Raw genomic sequence first — 19,169 nt, forward strand, 5'->3', positions numbered from 1 at the left:
ATGAATATACTGTTTCTTCCTTTAGGAACTGTGTATGATGATATTAACAACAGTGGATGTATCCCCCATGAACAATGCTACTGCACCTACAAAGGTGAAGCATATGCTCCAGGGGCCAAATTTACATCCACATGCAGTTCCTGGTAAGTCATTGCTTTTGTCAAATCATCGCCTTTTGTGCATTACCTAATAAATGGGGGACAAATCATTGGTTACATAGTACTTGGGAATGAGGGTATACACTAATCTAAACATTCTGATATAATGGTTTTATAACAATTGTTCTTCTCTAGTTCCTGTTTCTAGAGAACAAACACCTGAATTTAAACAAGGATGTCCTGGTAAGGACAACTCAACAAGGCCAGTCATTAGAGGCTTAAATCAGCACTTCAAAATATAAACAACCATATTGTGGGCCTCATATGTGCCTTGGAGCACTCTGATCTGAAATGTGAATCTTCTATATATGTGCTATTTGAAATTTAGAGATATGCTAAATAAAGGGATATACAGAGAGGGACAGATTGCATGCAAATGTGTAACAACCTCTGCATGTATATTACTGGCTCCCCTAGAGTAAATAAAATATAATTACTTCAGTTTGTGTGAATATGTATATATGAGAACAAAAATCTACCAAGTCTCTCTTATTTGTAAGCAACTTTGACTCAAGGTAATGAAGCCAAGAGGCCAAATTCAGCAGGGGAAACTTCCAGGCATCCAATTGAGCTGCTCCCAGTTTCACCAGGGCTGAAGGATTAGGTCCAAGGATTTTCAATGAGGCAGATATGCCCTTCCCTTTTTCTGAGTTTTCGAAGCAATATCAATTAATCATTTATTTGTATACTGTTCTTTTCCCTTAAAGAACCTATGACCAAAAGTAGGAGAAAATGAAAGTGTCATGAATTCCCATCTTCTTTGGTTTCCTTTGTGTTAATATGAATCAGGCTTAATCAGCATGTCTTCATTTATTTTAGCACATGTACTGATGGCCAGTGGGTTTGTGTCAGCTTTTCATGCCCTGGGACATGTAGTATTGAAGGAGGGTCCCACATCTCCACATTTGATGAGAAACGTTTCACTTTCTTTGGAGACTGTAACTATGTACTGACAAAGGTAAATAGGAATCACCTTTTCTGCTGACATAATATATAATAGGATGTTATTTAATTAATGCTATCAGTAGCTGCATTAAGTTTTGGTTCTTAACTGGATTGCAGGGTTCAGGTCTAAGAATGCCAAGGGGAGAGTGGTACCTCTCCGCAGAGCAAAGTAGGGTACCTAAGTTCCAGAGAGGGGCAGGATTTAGAACGTATCTGTCTTCCATTGTACAGGGTACTTAGGTACCACACTTAGATGTTACAAATTTCACTAGATCACAAAGCATCTAAAATGTAGGGACTATTGTGCTCAGCATTGGGACTCTCAGGTCCCTTCTGTGGCTCTATACCATAATGTCAAAGTTAGCTGATACATTTTATAGTGTTACACATATTTATGTCATCTTACTGCAGTGAGTGTGTGTATGTGTGTGTGCGTGAGTGCGTGTGTGTATGCATGCTTGTGTGAGTGAGAGAAGGAATCAGCAAAGGCTAAAATGACCATTATATCTTGAATGCCATTTGATACTAATGACTTCTTATTCAATAGCTTTTGGTTTTTCTTTTTTCAGCTTTGTGACAGTAATGACTTCACTGTCCTGGGAGAAATCCGTAAATGTGGCCTAACTGACACTGAGACATGCTTGAAAGGGATAGCCATAAGTCTTGGTGGAGGACAAAATGTAAGTAGTGAAAACATATGACCAGCCTTGTGTTTGAATATTTTTTAAATTGATGACTGTCACGTGATGCTATGTTGCCGTAATGGCACACTACAACAACGTAGTATTAGGGGGCACAAACCATGATGCTGATGATACATCGCCGTAGCAATGAGCTCCATCATTATAGCGTGATGCTACAGTGACATAGATGCTAAAAATAACCATTGCACCACTGGGACAGCACGGTAACAGCTGTTACGATGCCATCATTTAGTACTCCCTAAAGCAAGTACTAAATGATGGCATGGTAACAACTGCACCATGAGCGGCATGTGTAGACATGCCCTGTGGGTTGGCTAAAATTGAAAAACCAGAGACAAAATCTTTGTGCTCTGTATCTTGTAAAAATACTTTATAGATTGCAGATTAGACTAATCACAATTTATGTTCCCAATGAAATATGAAATATGTTAGACGTTATGTTGTGTCCAGATGGAATAATATTTTCAACAAGAGTCTGTCCCCTAAACCAGTGGAAGAACCGTTTGCAAAAGACAGACACACAAGAAAAGAACAATACACATAGGAAATCAGCAAATAAGTTTAGACCATAGTGTGGATAATGGAAGTCAGTCAATGTAAGACAACAGTATTTTATATATTTTTTTCTAAATGATCAACAGGAAGCAATTTAAAAGAAAAGGTCGTTTGTGCTGAAAATATGATTTTCACAGTCACATATGTCCCATATTTTTATTTACCTTGGACAATACTGGTTGTAAAGTCTTTGGAAAGTGCTGTGCAGTCCCTAAGTTTGCCTGCCAATCCCCATTTTTTCTTTTGAACAGATCATTGCAATCAAATCTTCTGGCAGTGTCTTTGTGAACAAGATCTACACCCAGCTGCCCTTCTCTGCAGGTATGTCTCTTTGGAAGTTATTCAAGGCATTCTTGGATTTTACTTGCCTGAGTGCACTGCTTCATTGAAAGCCAAATTTTGTTCTCAGACTGGAGCAAATCCAATGAACCCCCTAACAGAATGTATTTAAAAAACAAGAGGATGAAATCTTTGCTTACCCAGCATTTTTTATTCTTTGTGAGGTTTGATTTGGTTTTGTAACCAGTACAGAATATCTTCAATTCAGTCCCATAACAATACTCTGCTGCTCTAAGACCCAAGTAGTACTGTGGGTATGTGCAAATGTTACACTTAAATCTGCCTAAGGCCAATCTGTACAGAGGTTCAGGTTGGTTAAATTGAGCAAAAAATGGTGGGCCTGATCTATACTAGTTCACCTAAGGAGTTGAACTAGCTTACATGAGGAACGGGTTAACCCAGTCTACCAAATGTTTGAACACTGAAAGCCAAAGCTGCTCACCCTGGCCCCAGAGCTATGTTCTTCCTACTTTCCCTCCCTCCCCACCAGCCCTGACTGGGCCATTTTTAGCCTCATGCCTGTCTTACCATCAGACAGACAGCCCCCAGTCCATCAGTCACGCCCCCACCACACACACCACAGGCCCACTAACTCCCTCCAACGCACCCACCCCTCCTGCCACCCTGAGTTACTCTTACCAGATTTCTAGTGCAGCTCCCAGGACTGGCAAATACCTTCACATGCCACTCCCAATCTATGATCATGCAGCTTAAAGTAAGCTGTGTGGTCATAGACTGGATGCAGTGAATGTCTGCATGTACACTGTATGAGTAAAAGCAAACTCCTGGTGTATAATGTGACCCAAACACCAGACCTCCAAATTGCAATGCTATTCAGTTGGCCTGTATTTCTTCTGCCTATTTTCACGAACCTTGGTCACGAACACAAAACCTTCATTCTACACAGATCTCCTTAGTTCCCACCTTACATGCACAGGAAGTACAAACATCATATATATATGGGACATTTCTAGACTGAATCCTAGGATAAAATCCTGCTAAATAATTCTTACAGAGCAAAGGTCTATTTGTAGATCAATACAGAAGTTCATGTTCTTCCCTTGCTCCAAAGAGATTTAAAAACTAGAGAAAGTTATTATTTAGAACAAGGAAAAGTTAACTTTGTACTGAACTTTGGACAGGATTTCTTATCAGTTCAAACTAATATAATGTGCAGTAAAGGCCTACTCCAAGGAAAATCCTCATCCTTAATGTTGGTAATTTTTTATCCAATATGTAAATGTGTTTATTGTGTTCTTTGTCCACAGCCAATGTCACCATCTTCAAGCCGTCATCATTTTTCATTATTGCACAAAGAAGCGATCTTCAAGTAGTGATCCAGCTTGTACCCATCATGCAAGCGTATGTAAATGTGGAACCAGCCTACAAAGGGCTGACATGTGGTGAGTAGACTTAGTATAACTAGTTTCTCCTAGCCATTGAAATTGTACATGGTCTGATATGAGAAGATCAAACCCTGTTTGCTTCTTCCCCTCCCTTTCCCCCCGCCAAGGCCTCTGTGGAAATTTCAACAATATACAGGCAGATGACTTCAAAGCCGCAAGTGGTGTAGTTGAAGGAACATCAGCTGCTTTTGCTAACACCTGGAAAACCCAGGCAGATTGTCCTAATGTCAAAAACATCTTTGAGAACCCCTGCACTCTCAGCATAGAAAATGGTATGTTTGTTGTAATAATATATTTTAATGTGTGTCTTGTAATTAAAAAATAAATAAAACTGGAAAAAGACAAGAAATAAGAATTCAGCTTAAAATTTCAGAACAGGCAACCATGGACTGGGCAACCAGTTGATGAACACTTATGCGGCCTTCATCCATCAGGGTTTTCAACTGCTTTATCTAAACTAACTTCCACCAGTGCATTTGAACACATGTATGCACCCTCTGTATCTGTCCCTATGAACACACACATCCAGGGGTGCCCATTTACCATGAGACAAACAGCAGGGGCATATATTTGTCCCTCTGCTATTTGTCTGTGGGCATGCCCCTGCACACATATTCCAGCACGTGGCAAAGTGACCCAGATGGAGTAGGGGGAGGCTGGGACCAGTGCTGGCCCCAGCAACCTTACCTGGGGTCCTGGGGGCCTCCAGGAGCAACAACGGTGCCAATCCAGCCACTTGGCTAGCCAAGCTCCAGTTTCTGGTAGCACATGCTGTTGCTGCATGCGCTGCACTGGTCTTTTTGGCAGCAGTTTTCTTTTTTACACCAAGATTTCCCACTGTCAAAAAAACTGCCATGCTGTACCAGCATGGCAAATGGGTGCATGTGTGCTGCACATGATTTGTGGTGCCTTAAACGGGTTTGAGGTTCCACAAGCCACATGTGCACGCTCATCAGGACATGCCCTCTGGTACTGATGTGAACTGAAGAACTGTAATGCAGTGGCAACTTCCTTTTCTAAAATACAAGTTTGCTTAAGCAAAGTCACTATTATGTTTCAGATTCACTCAGTTGATATTATGTTCAGTTATCAGTAAAGAGAACAGGGGCATTTTTTTATTTCTTAAGAAATAGAGCCAAGTTCTTCTTTATGTTGCTACAACTCCAACTGTGTTCAGTAAAGTTGCAAAGATGTAACTGAGAGGAGAATCCAGTCCATACAATGACTCAAGTATTTATATCCCTTTCTGTATTTACAGAACAATATGCTCAGCACTGGTGTGGATTGCTTACTGCCACCACTGGACCCTTTGCCAAGTGCCACTCAACAGTGAATCCAGATGTTTACTATGTGGTAATTGCTAGTTGTTTCTTTCCACTTTAAAAATAATACCAATCAGAGTTTATTTCCTGATTACAACCACCAAAAGAACAATTTGCTAAACAAGAAGATCTGGTTGATCTGCTCAGGTCCCTTCCAACCCTACAAACTATGAAACTATGAAACTATGGTTTATATTTCTGATTTACTCCTGACAGGTTTCTCAGGCTACAATAAAGTTTACTTTAATCTCTGTATCATATCATCTACTCCTTTATCTAGGTATCTTTCTCTCCACTTGTTTGTTTCACTGAGTATGTCACACCAGACTGGTTATAAATTTACCATGTAAATAGTAAAGAAAGAGGAATAAAAATATATTTGTGGTAATCAAATAGTTTTACTACCTGGCAAAGGACTTTGATGGTCTTTGTAGGTGTTCAAGGTAACTGCTCTTACAGGCAAATAATCATAATGTGCATGGCTGACACACTTTTAGATAAACTTGTCTATACGTACATACATACATACATATATATATATGCATAGATTTTATATATATGTAAATTCATAGATATTAATGGGCTAAATTTTGCTGTAAGCAATAGTGATGAAATTCCAGAGCAACACTTGGTCCAAATTTGGATAAATCAAGGTAGAATTTGGCTACATAATACAATGCAAGACTAGTTACTGCCAACTAATTTGGCATTTGAGTACAAAAACTCAAAGGATAGTTTCTTTGGATGGGTAGCTCCATGATTACTAATACATCTTACTTGCATTTCTAGAACTGTATGTTTGACAGCTGTAACTGTGAGAACAGTGAGGACTGCATGTGTGCAGCCCTCTCAACCTACGTCAAAGCCTGTGTTGCTAAGGGAATCCAGCTGAACGGTTGGAGGGCTGATGTCTGCAGTAAGTTTTACAGCTGTTCATTGCATGAAAAGAGATTAGCCAGTAGGCCCATTATACCACATTTCCAAGGTCATCATGGTTCCCCTAGTACAATTTCAAACCAAGTTTGATGAAGGCCTAGCATCAACTCACTTCTATTTTGCAGGACCTTGAGGGAACAAAGAGTGAGAGATGTCATGTAAGATATGCAGTAAGCAGGGAGATATTGGAGATGCTTTGTAAGAATAATGCCTGTTGGGAAGTAAAGGAAATACCAGGGATCTTGAGACTTTTACTGAAGGAGTACAGAATGACTGGATTGCTTTCAAATACACTAGTATACTACCTTACTTCAAGGCAATGGAAATGTAAACATACAGAAAAAATAGACTATACAAATAAATGTAGGTTAGGTTACATTCTCATCTTAAATTGGAAGAAACTTATCATAATTGACAGAGATCACTAGTATAACCAAAACGATAATTTCAGAGGTAAATTTTACCATAGAAAATACAAATCATGTAAATTGCATTACTGTGGACATCACTACAGAATTTGGGCTATTTCATTTAAATCTGTGTACATCCAGTGCCTATTATATCATATATACCATATTCCAAGTCTGACATGTGTGGCTACATTGAAAGTAACTTGCCTTATTTTACTTTCTCAAGCAAAATACACAACTACGTGTCCCAAAACCCTGACATACAGCTACATTGTTGATTCCTGTGAACCCACTTGCCGGTCTCTGAGTGAGCCAGATATCATATGCAACATCAAGTTTGTTCCAGTTGATGGCTGTACCTGTGAAAAGGGAACCTACATGGATGAAAGTGGCAAATGTGTGCCTCCTACTAGCTGCCCTTGTTACTACAAAGGATCTGTTCTACATTCTGGAGAAGTTGTTCATGACAATGGTGTTGTCTGGTAAGAATTCTTAAGAAACAACAGTGTTGAATATTGGGAATTATGGAATTATGAAACCTCATTCATTTTATGCGGCATAGCCAATTCAAGTGAGTTTCCCTGCCTGCTTAACCAGTGTGATCAGTGTGAACCAGGGCTCACAATATTTTAGAGCTGTCCATGTTTAGTAGATTTTCTTTAATTCAGTCTTTAACTTCAATAAGACACATTTTCTGCCCAAACTTTATCATTATAAAAAAAAAGGACTAACACACTATTCTCTGGATTTAACATGAGGACTACTTCTGAGGACAATAATAGTAAGGAAGATGTTGTAGTATCATGATTTCATTTAGTCATTTTGACTGGGTGAGGCTGTCTTTGTGTGAGGCTTGTTTGTTTTGTGCCATTGAAAAAATCATATCCAGAGAATACCAGCCATTCTTTTGAAAGGACACTGTCTACCTCTGGCCACGAGGTAGCACTGCAGATATTCCAGATTCTTCAGGAAAGACCAGAAACCTGGCAAGATAGAAGTTCCCCATATAATTAGCTGTCCTTTCAAACAAAAGTCACTCCTTTCTCTTCCTACAGCTCTTGCACACGTGGCAAACTGAACTGTATTGGAGCCAAACCAGCACCAGGTAAACCCCCGTTTAAGCTTTTCTTTTATCCCCTCTACCGTCTTCATGTTTTTGAATTCTTTTCTTGCAATGACAGTGATTAAAATCTGAAACAAAACAAAAAAAGCAACTGATCAGAAACTCTCAACACAGCAATTCTGTAGTATAGAGGGCATTATTCTTGAGAAGTAAAGAGCCATAATTTACCTTCTGGAACAGTAGAAATAAATATATTAGGAGGTAAAGGATATGTCAGATAATTCAGAGCAAGATCGAATTTGGTACCCAGGAATGGGGGATGCCAGATAACAAAAATATGCTAGTTAATTGAGCGGCCCCGGCAGCCACTTCTCCTGCCACATCCCTCCGCCCCTTTCATCCCTGCCGTGACATCGCTGCCCTTCCCGCTGCATCGCCACCCGTCCCATAGGCCCTGCAGTCCCCGTGGGATAGGAAGGTAGTCCCCGCACAGCCCCACGCAGCCTGTTATGCCCCCAGGCCTTGGGGACTTGGCAGTGCAGGCTGCTTTGCCCCGCGCTGTGGGGGATCAGAGAAACTGGAAGTGCCATGGTGGGCACTTTTGGTTTCACTTTTCCTTACAAGCCGGCATGCTGGTTAACAGAGCATGCCGGCTTGTAAGGTGCCGGTTACCAGAGAATTTACTGTACATTAATTGGGAGGTGCTAATTCAAGACATACAGCCTGATCCTACTCTTCCTACTCAAACAAAAGTCCTATTCGTAACAACTAGAGTTTGATTAAACAAGGACTCTGGGCCATTTATGCTTACAAGTGTTGTAATTACACATGCAAATAGCATGTTTTAACAATCTGGTGCCTAAATTAGGGCCTTGTTGCATGTTTCACTGTGAGCTGCTCAAATGTTGATGGCTGTTAGTGCTAGCTTGAGTTTGAAGCAATCACAAGTTCAGGTCAGCAGGTAAGAATCCCTCCCACCCCACCCCACCCCACCCGGTCCCATTCCTAGCCCCTTGCCCTCTGGGGCTCCCCCAGTTCCCTTTCCAGGCCCTCTCCACCTCCTTGCCACCACCACTACTGAGCTGCTGTACTTTTCTGTACCACATCTGGCCCAGAGACCAGAAGCAGTGGTAGTAGTGGAAGGGCAGGCAGATTAACCCTTCCCTACATGCTCCCCTGGAACAGATAGCACAGGCAGCCACAAGTAAGTAGGGGTGGGAAGGGGAGGAGCAGTGAGCAGAGTACTGATGAGAGCAGAGGGGTGGGCAATGGGCCCAATCTGGGACAGCAGGGGAATGGGTGGGGGGGTGGGGAGAGGGGCCTTTACATTAACATGTAGCTTAGCGTGGCTAACAGGGGTCAGAGATAAACCTAGGCTGGAGTGGTGTAACTTTAAGTTTCCCAAAGTTCTTAAAATTACTTTTAGGTATTAATGTTTGGAAAAAACAGGGGTTAAGAGCTCCAGAAGCTGCCTAAATTTAACACATAACAAGGTCCTTACAGAAGCAAACACAAAAGGTTTAATTGAATTTTAATATAAATTCAGTGGATTTTTTTTACAGTGTTTAAATGAAAAATGCACTTCATTATTATCAGTTAATAACAGTGAGGGTTTTTTTTTCAAGTTTCTAACAATAACTGATGAGTTTCTAAGTTTATTTATAATGCTAAATAAATACCTATGTCCATTCACACAGATAATATGATTTCTGTGAAGCTCTGAAATATTTAACAGAGCAAATCCAGATAATTTACTAATCACTGGATCTTTCTGATCATGGTGTGTTCCTTATCTTAACACTAAAAGCAGGGTTCCCTAGAAACACATTCATAATGAATAATTACTATTGCAGTAACTGATAGCATGATGCCAGACTTGGAGTTCCTCACGGCCTTTTTGTTCAACAGCATGTAAATTTCCAATGGTCTACTTTAACTGCACCAACACCACTGCAAGTGTAACTGGAGCTGAGTGCCAGAAGAGCTGTCAGACTCTTGATATGGGATGCGTAAGTGTGGATATTTTATATCCGCTGGAACACATTTTCCTATCCTGACCAAAACTAAATCTTTGCTGAAGCAGTTGAATATGTCTCTTTCACTGACACCATTTATCAAATCATATTTTTCATATGGTTTTTACAGTACAGTACACAATGTCTCTCTGGCTGCATTTGTCCTGACAATCTAGTGGCAGATGGGCAAGGTGCCTGCATACCGGCAGAAGAGTGTCCATGTGTTCACAATGAGAACTCCCACAAACCAGGGGAAGCAATCAAAGTTGGCTGTAACACTTGGTAGGTATATGTTGGACATAAAATATATAAACTAAAACATAGAAGAGTCTTTTCTTCTGTATCAATACTAAGACTTATGGTACACATTTGAGTGGAAGTCACATTTCATTCACTGATACAATGCATATAGCTGCACACTATAATTTGGCTAGGAATGAAAGTGCAAGATGATTTACTTATCAACTAATAACAAAATTAATGGTTATCATAAAAAGTGGGTTCTCTTTTTTTCATAGGCAAGCAGGACAAATGAGAATAGGCAGGAAGTGGTCAGGAGAAGAGTGAACTTTAGATGCTGTCATGTCTAATAGAGATGCACACTTGTACCCCCTTAATCTGTCTGCAGTCCCTACATGGAATATACATCTCAAAAACTTCTAGGAATTCTGAAAACCAAAATGTTTTAAAACCATTCATGGAATCATCAAATAATTTAATATTTGGGCATGCCTGGGGTTTATCTGCTGTTTATACAGAGTTACAGTGCATTAGTGTTTAGAATAAGGAAATCTTATTTTTCCATTGCTGTTCATTAAGCACATATTTAAAGGACAGATGAATCTTAATTGAATATGTAGCTACCTCTGTATTAGAAATGAAGCCATAAAAGTGTTTTGGTGGTGGTGGTGATTTCATTTTTACATTGAGATGTCTGACTTTTTTCTTTAGCACATGTAAAAACAGACAGTGGCAATGCACCAATGAATCTTGTCTGGCAACCTGCACTGTTTATGGAGATGGGCATTACATCTCTTTTGATGGCAAACGCTACAGCTTCAGTGGAGATTGTGAATACACATTGGTCCAGGTACTGAGCTCTCTTCCTTGGATTATTACAATAAGAAAGTACCTTGTGCTTGTACATATGCTAACAATGAATATCATTCCCTTCCTCAGAACTATTGTGGTATGAACAACAGCAGTCAGGGAGGAACCTTCCGAGTTATCACTGAGAACATCCCCTGTGGTACCACTGGAACCACTTGCTCAAAGTCCATTAAAGTTTTTATGGGGGTGAGTAGTTTAATAAAATAATGAGTTATTGAATAGAATCATTTTAATTATGATAGTTATAATAATTATAGTGATGTTGAAAATGGTACATGAAACCAGAAACATCAGTTGGCTCTTTAACTGTCTTTTGGTTTTTCTTCTTATTTCAGAACTATGAACTGATACTCAGTGATGGGAACTATGAAGTAATTCAGAGGATCCCTGGAGGGGAAATACCATTCACAATCCGCTTAATGGGTATCTACCTGGTGGCTGACACTGATGCCGGGCTAACACTCATGTGGGATAAGAAAACCAGCGTATTTATTAAACTCAGCTCTAATTTTAAGGTAAGTTTAGAAGCCATGCAACACGGGTCATCTAAGTTGAATCCACTTTGTTATTACCTATTGAAGAAGAGAATGAAGGCACAATGGAACACAAGACTGTAAGTGAAAGAAATGTGATTTCATGTTTTCCACGTCTCAGTGCAACTCCTTTAGAGTTACAAAATGCATTGAAATGATTCTGGTTGTGTAATTTATTGCACACAGATTGTACATGTTACATCACTAATGATTTCATAGCTTACTGGTTACCTAAAAATCATCACTAATAAGGTGTGTCCAAAACAAAATCTAGCTAATTAATCATTTTTTAAACAAATACTAAAATAAAAAAGAAGGTCCACTCTACTGTCTTCAGACAGAATTCAATACAAAAGGCAAAAGCAATATTTTTATTTAAATGTATTCTCAGAGGAAAACAAGATACGTTCATTGGACAGCCACAGTCCACGTTAAATATGGAAAGTCAGGAGTTCTGTTACCCACAGGTTGTATTTACCTTTGTTATTTTGTCCACATCTTTATACAGGGTCAGGTTTGTGGCCTGTGCGGAAACTTTGATGGAAATGGCATCAATGACTTTACCACTAGGAGTCAGTCTGTGGTAGGAGATGTGATAGAGTTTGGAAACAGCTGGAAAGTGTCTCCTACTTGTCCAGACACCAAAGGGAGCAAGAATCCTTGCACTACAAACCCTTACAGGGCTTCCTGGGCAAAAAAACAGTGCAGCATCATCACCAGCACAGTATTTGCGAGCTGCCACTCTCAGGTATAGTAAACCTTTTGCATGGCATTCTCCTGAGCAGGGATTATATTGTTTATAGGGTGCCTGAGGGCTATGCACTGAGTTGCCAAACCCCATGCAAAACATAAAGGCTCTCTGCTACTGTTCTAATGTGTATTTAAATTTGTGTGGAAGATGCTTATTCATGGTGGACCTCATCTAGTTCCCTACTGAAGTCAACAGGCATTTTCCATTGTTTTCAGTAGGAGCTGGATCAGGTGGTAGTAGACAAATTGGAGTCAGTACTATTTCCAGATGGACTATGCAGAAATTTCATCCATATTTATCTCCTCTCTTTTTTCTATGTAGATGAGTACACCAAAAAGGCTACTGACAGTAGTACAGGTATCACCAGGTCCCACTTTTTTAAATGGGACAGAAAGATTCAAGGCTGCATTCTTTTGTCCATCAGGATCAGCTTCTGATAATATATCTAATTGTTAACATACTGGTTGTTATGACAGCATATACTAATCTAATTACATGCTATTTCCCAATGAATGTATAATATTACACAGTTTGTAGGGTAGTCACTTCTTTTATAATTACTCACGCTGTGTTCTCAATTTGACATTCTCACTTCATTTTACTGACACATTCTTGTTGAGACTTCCTTCCCAGTTTATAGTTCCTTTATTTTCTTATATCGCAAAGCAGTTTCTTCACTTCAAATGTTGAGTCCAATTTTAAAGGGCAAGGTGAATTGCTGTTGCAAAGCATGATGACAAATGCATAAAATAAAAACATTAAATATGACATATTCCTCTTTAAACAGATTGAACCAAATGAATATTATGACGCATGTGTGACGGACGCTTGTGCATGTGATACTGGGGGAGATTGTGAATGTTTCTGTACAGCAGTAGCTGCATATGCTCAAAAATGTAATGAGGCTGGCATCTGCATTTCATGGAGAACCCCATCCATTTGTCGTGAGTATTATCCTATAACTTGATGGAGGCAGAGGGGACAAAAGCAATTAAGAATGAGAAGAAAAATAAGTAGGAAGAAAAAGTAAGGAGAGTTAAATACTGTGTGGAGAGAGGTGTTGTAGTATTTCTAGGAGGAGCCAGTAGTAAATTAGTAAGGACCAGCCTGTAATTGTAGCTATCGTGAAAATAAAACCATAGCATACTAATTGTATTGTTATGTTTCTTATTATTTAATTGCTGTTTATGATATACCATTATCTCCTACTAAGTTACATTACTGTATTATATGCCCAGCTGTTGGGCTTGTAGCTTAGTATAAATTAATGGCAAGGCATGTTAGAGACAGAATATTTTATGTTCTAGCTAATTGAGTTGTTATTGTTTTTGTATGTCTCCGTTTGATGCACTGTAATCTCATTATTCTGAATACAACTGAAGAAGGAAAATAGTTGCATAAAATTAGAAACCAGATGACTCCCTGGTCACTATATGTGGGAATATACTGGAGGAATGAGATTTGTACCCATTATATTTCTGGAAATAGAGCCCCTGAGAAGCATTTTAATATCTATTTTCTCACATCTCTTCCTCTTCCAGCCGTCTTCTGTGATTACTACAACCCAAAAGAGGAATGTGAGTGGCACTACAAGCCATGTGGGGCCCCATGTATAAAGACCTGCAGGAACAAAAGTGGAAATTGCAGTCATGAACTACAAGGCCTGGAAGGTAAAAAGAATTGTGCATAATGCACTTTTCTAATAAAGGATAATTACATATGGTGAACACAGTTCCTACTACTCAACATAATGAAACATTTTATTAAAAAGGACAAGACACAGGAGTGATCATGGAGTCTTTCTTAATAGTCTGTAGTGCTCTAAAGGAGTCACAAACATGTTTAGAGAAAAGATCCTAATGAATGCCCCAAAACTGACAGTGATTTATTGGATTGCCAAAAAATGCAGCCAGACACAAAAGATAAAATTCCACCCCTATATGCAAAATCCGTTTAGAGCTTAGATATTTGTTTGGGCTAAAAATCACCTCCTGTTTAAAGAAAAAGTGTCTGTGTATTTCTTTGTTACTGCAGGCTGCTACCCAAACTGTCCAGATGATAAACCCTATTTTAATGAAGAAAATATGAAGTGTGTTGAAACCTGCGGCTGTTATGACAATACAGGAAAATATTACACACCAGGATCAAAGATTCCTTCAGACAAAAACTGTTATTCATGGTAAGCTTAGCTGTGTAAAGATTTTAGCAAGATGCATTTGAAGTTGTGATTGGGACATAATAGATGAAGCACTATCATTCCATTGCTTGTGAACAGAAATGTCTGCCTACCATTCATAAATAGCTAATAGCTTTTAAAAGCTATTTGATTTTGTTTCCAGAACAGGAAAGATCACATTCTGAAATTATTTCTTTTGGAGTGATTTATTCAGTGTATGTGTCATTGGTTTATTGTGTGTTCTCTTACCAAAAAAGGGGGGAAGGTGGAAGGATAATTTTTTTCAGTTTTTACCTCATTTAAAAAAACACATTACCATGACCTTGCTGAAATTGTTACATAAGATTGTGTTCACCTTTCATTTTATTCCTTATTTCTGCTATTCTGCTTATAATCATCTAGCTGTTTGGGTGCTTTAGTATTCCTCAGTGTTTTCTTTTTCATAACTGGCTCCTTCCATGTATAGATATTTGCTTAGAGAATCATGCTAACAGCTCTCTCACACTAGGCATGTCTACACGAGATGCTACAGCACCATAGCTTGTTGCTATGGTGCCGTAGCATCAACAGGCATGAACCATAACGGTGATGCTGCTGCACAGTAGTAACAAGCATCTAAAAAACCTTGAGTGGCACTGGTACTGCCGGTTACTGTGCAGTCATTTAGTTCTTGGTTAAGCAAGTACTAAATGACTGCACAGTAACAACTGTGCAGTCCACTGCTCACATAGATGCAGTCACTGAGTAGCACATTTATTGCATTGTGTAGGGCATCAGGTCTTGTCTAAATTGTAGCCACTGCAGTGACTGCAGCTCTTGTAGATGCACCTGACCTAGCTCTAAAGTGTTTAGATACCTCTAGCAGAGCAGCTCTCATGCTCTGGTGCAGCTCCTTGGGTGGACTTTACAGCTTGTGTCACTCTGTGCTGCTGAGGCTACTCCTGTTACTGGTGATTAAGCAAGCTAGTTTTGAGCTAGCTTGGGTAGGTCTGCACTATAGGGACTGCAGCTTGTACAGGTAAAGTCTTAGTCAGTGTGAAGAGAGGTATCTGGGACTAGCCCTAAATAATAGATCTTCCCCCTGTATCTTGCAAACCCTGAAAAAAGGCTGTGTTCTAACAGGTAGAAGTCTGAGGGAGACAAAATCCTTCTCACTAGGTAACAAAGCAGCAAAAGAGACTCTGTGGCCATGTCCAGATGAGCGCAGCTGTGCAGTATGTGGCACCGCAGACATGTCTGCGGCATCACATCCCACATATTCAGCTGTTCTCTGCACTGCTCCCTTGCAGTGCGGGGGTGGGGGGGGTTGATGGGGTCAAAAAAACCCTCAGAAAAAAAAAAAAGGTGGAGCAGCGCACACAGGGACAGTGTAAGGCTTCTGGGACCAGCCCAGTGCTGGTCCCAGCCTCCCCTACCTCACCTGAGGTGTTCCCCTGGAACAACTAGCAGCAGCACAAGGTGCATTGTGGTTAGTTTTCACCAGGAAACCAAACATCCACGCTTCTGTAGACATGGCCAGCGTGGCAACTATGTGTTATAGAGGTGCGCCACATTCAGTGCACTTCCTCTCCAAGGAAAGAGATGATCAGGATATCCCCTCCAACCGCTCCTCTCCGTCTTTCCCTTACTTTCAAAGCCTTCTTTAGTGCAGTCTCTTGGAACATATCAAGGGCAAACCCTGTCCATAGATTAAAAGATCCTACCTCATCTGCCTTTTTGCAGCAGAACTTCACTGCTGAAGAAATGACTTGAAGAAAAACTACTTTTGAGCTTACTCATTTTTCTTTTTTTCCCCAGTGAATGCACACTTGAAGGCAAAATCAATTGCACATACGATAAACACGGTATGTTGACAAAGCAGTTTCAGTTTGAATATGAAGCACATGGTGGAATCTGTTTCAAATTCTCAGTGTCCAAAGATGACATTTTCTTTTGATTTACAGACTGCTATTGCACATATGATGGAAAGACTTATCCATATCAGGCTGTCATCTACAACACTACAGATGGTATTGGTGGATGTATGGTTGCAACTTGTGGCCTGAATGGAAAAATCAACAGAACTGTCTACGAATGTCATGTAACCACAACACCATTTGTATTTACCTCTTCAACACCTATAACTACCACTGCAGGTACCTTCTGTAATAAACATGTTGAAATTTCTCTATTTACCATTGAGAGAAATTTACCTAACAAACTAAGTACATACTTATATTTCCAATGAATGAATCAGAAAGTTAAAAGTCAGTGGGCATGTCTACATGTGCCCCCCCCATGGCGCTGTTGTTACTGAGCCGTTATTTATTACTTCCTTTTGGAACCCTAAATGATGTGGTGCCTGCTTATTTTTAGATGCTACGTCATTGTAGCAACACACTATAATGAGGCAGCTCATCACTACATAGATGTTGGGTCAATGTTGCACTTCGTGCCCAGCGATGCTGCATCACCATAGCAACAAGCTACATCACCATAGTGCAATGCTATAGCGACGTAGTGTCACATGTAGATGTGCCCAGTAAGCCCTAACTCTTTATTTGCATTTTCTACATTTATTGGGGTTCTAATCAGTAGCTAGTAAAGAAGTTTAAACACAAAACATAAAGAAAATAGAATCACTGTACAAGCTTTTGGTGCTATTTTTGCTATTTAGACTTATTCAACAGAAACCAATGACCTAGGATTATAGGAAAATAGGGCTGAAAAAGACCTCACAAGGTCAACTAGTCCAACTCCTTGCACAGGGCAGGATCATCCTTGACTAAATCATCTCAGCCAAGTGTTTTACCTGTTCTTGAAAATTCCCAGGAATGAGATGTCCACAACCTCTCTACGTAGTTTGTTGCAATGCCTGACCACCCTTGTAGTCAGAAAGTCCTTCCTAATCTCCAGCCTAAATTTCCTCTAGTACAGCTTAAGGCTGTTGCTCCTCATTATGCCCCTATATATCTTGTTCAGCTGCTTCAACCCTTCTGTAACTATTTTAGGATTAAATGGAGTAATAAAGAAAATGTAGTATTTTTCATTAATAGCAAATCAATGTAAAAATATAGTTGCTGCATAATCAGACCTGATCTAAAGCCCAGTGAGTTCAGTGATACTTACCTATTGCATGCATTATGCTTTGGATCAGGGTCTTAATGCTTAAGAGATGGTGCATAAAAAACTAAGCAGGGTTCACAAAATGGGAAATTATATTGAATTCCATGCAAATATATGTATTTTCCAAGTGTTTAAATTATAGGAGTGCAACTAAATTATCATTTTAGGCAAGTGATCTTAATCCTGGCACTTCACAAGAGGCAATGCAAATTCTCTTATAAGTTGTACCTCTTCATGCCAATAAGTTTATACATTGACTGTTATTTTCTCTATTTTTAATAATGATACTAATTATAATTAAACTAACCTGAAATGGTTGTCTTATAAACTTAACATGCTAGCACCTGGCTTTAGAAAAATATTCAATGTATGCAGTGTAACGAAAAGAGAATATTTATGGGAACTTTTTTCGTATATATAACTTAAAAAAGAAAATATAGTAGTATATTTTCAGTATAATACTTTTATGTTTGTTTATTTTGTTTTTTTGTTTTTAATTACAGTACCATCAACTATATCACAATGTGTTTATGAAGTATGTCAATGGTCACAGTGGTATGATGTGACTTATCCAGACACCGGGGAAAATGATGAAGACTTTGATACATTTGATAACTTAAGAGCTGAAGGTTACAAAATCTGCAAAGCTCCAAAGAATGTCGAATGCAGAGCAAAGAAATATCCAAACACACCATTAAATGAAATTGTGCAAAAAGTAGAATGCAATACAACAGCAGGTCTTATATGTTATAACAAGGACCAATATCCAATGAAGTGTGACAATTATCAGATCAAAATCTACTGCTGTACTTTTGTACCATGTGACTACAAAACTCCAACTACAGTAAGCCCAACTGAAACAGCAAGTACTGTCGCAGAAACTATCCCTCCAGAAACCACTACAACTTTTATACATTCCACAGCTACAGCACAACCTACCTCCACAAAATATAAAACAACAACCCTGTCAACGAGTACCATGACAACCACAAGTCTTTCAACAACTTCAGTCACAGAACCAATCACCATGACAAGCTCCATTCTACCAACCACAGGTACAAAACCTATAACCACTATTTCTTCAACAATTTCTCCTTGCACAAAGGAAATCTGTAAATGGTCACAGTGGTATAACATACATTATCCAATGCATGAAATAAATGATGGAGACTTCGAAACATTAAAAAACATAAAGGCAAAAGGATATTCTATTTGTGAAACACCAAAGAATGTTAAATGCAGAGCAGTCAGGTTCCCCAATACAAGTTTGAAAGATTTAAACCAAAATGTAACATGCAGCAAAACTGAAGGATTGATATGCCATAACAGAGATCAATTCCAACACATATGCTTAGACTACGAAATACAAATTGAATGCTGTAAAAAAGAAATGACACAATGCCAAACAACTCTACAAACAAAACCAGTTGTAATACACACACGGACAACAACAGTTCCCATAAAACATCAGGTTACTCAAAAACAAACAACCACAATAGCTACAACCATGCCGCCTCTCCCTCACACCTCCACGACTGTCACAACTGCCACCCAGTCCACCACCCATTTGTCTACACAACCCACCCACTCCAAAATGACTCCAACCACTACATCCCAACCACCCAGCACGAGCACAAAGGG

The 19,169-nt window shown here is 39.4% G+C and overlaps 1 protein-coding gene across 1 annotated transcript in view; it reads left to right on the forward strand.

Moving 5' to 3' along the window:
- Window positions 1–19,169, forward strand: part of MUC5AC (mucin 5AC, oligomeric mucus/gel-forming) — a 38,097-nt gene continuing 18,928 nt past the window's right edge. Inside the window, exons 1-22 of the mRNA XM_019551003.1 lie at window positions 1–143; window positions 978–1,116; window positions 1,673–1,783; window positions 2,614–2,683; window positions 3,970–4,104; window positions 4,215–4,379; window positions 5,366–5,460; window positions 6,219–6,345; window positions 7,002–7,257; window positions 7,831–7,880; window positions 9,747–9,847; window positions 9,984–10,135; window positions 10,805–10,943; window positions 11,033–11,149; window positions 11,299–11,478; window positions 12,005–12,244; window positions 13,035–13,191; window positions 13,789–13,917; window positions 14,282–14,426; window positions 16,221–16,267; window positions 16,367–16,558; window positions 18,032–19,142. Of these exons, the coding sequence (XP_019406548.1) occupies window positions 1–143; window positions 978–1,116; window positions 1,673–1,783; window positions 2,614–2,683; window positions 3,970–4,104; window positions 4,215–4,379; window positions 5,366–5,460; window positions 6,219–6,345; window positions 7,002–7,257; window positions 7,831–7,880; window positions 9,747–9,847; window positions 9,984–10,135; window positions 10,805–10,943; window positions 11,033–11,149; window positions 11,299–11,478; window positions 12,005–12,244; window positions 13,035–13,191; window positions 13,789–13,917; window positions 14,282–14,426; window positions 16,221–16,267; window positions 16,367–16,558; window positions 18,032–19,142 (4,001 nt within the window). The remainder of the gene's footprint in view (window positions 144–977; window positions 1,117–1,672; window positions 1,784–2,613; window positions 2,684–3,969; window positions 4,105–4,214; window positions 4,380–5,365; window positions 5,461–6,218; window positions 6,346–7,001; window positions 7,258–7,830; window positions 7,881–9,746; window positions 9,848–9,983; window positions 10,136–10,804; window positions 10,944–11,032; window positions 11,150–11,298; window positions 11,479–12,004; window positions 12,245–13,034; window positions 13,192–13,788; window positions 13,918–14,281; window positions 14,427–16,220; window positions 16,268–16,366; window positions 16,559–18,031; window positions 19,143–19,169) is intronic.

The sequence above is a fragment of the Crocodylus porosus genome, unplaced genomic scaffold (genome assembly GCF_001723895.1).
Source record: "Crocodylus porosus isolate Cpor-Errol unplaced genomic scaffold, CroPor_comp1, whole genome shotgun sequence".
NCBI lineage: Eukaryota > Metazoa > Chordata > Crocodylia > Crocodylidae > Crocodylus > Crocodylus porosus.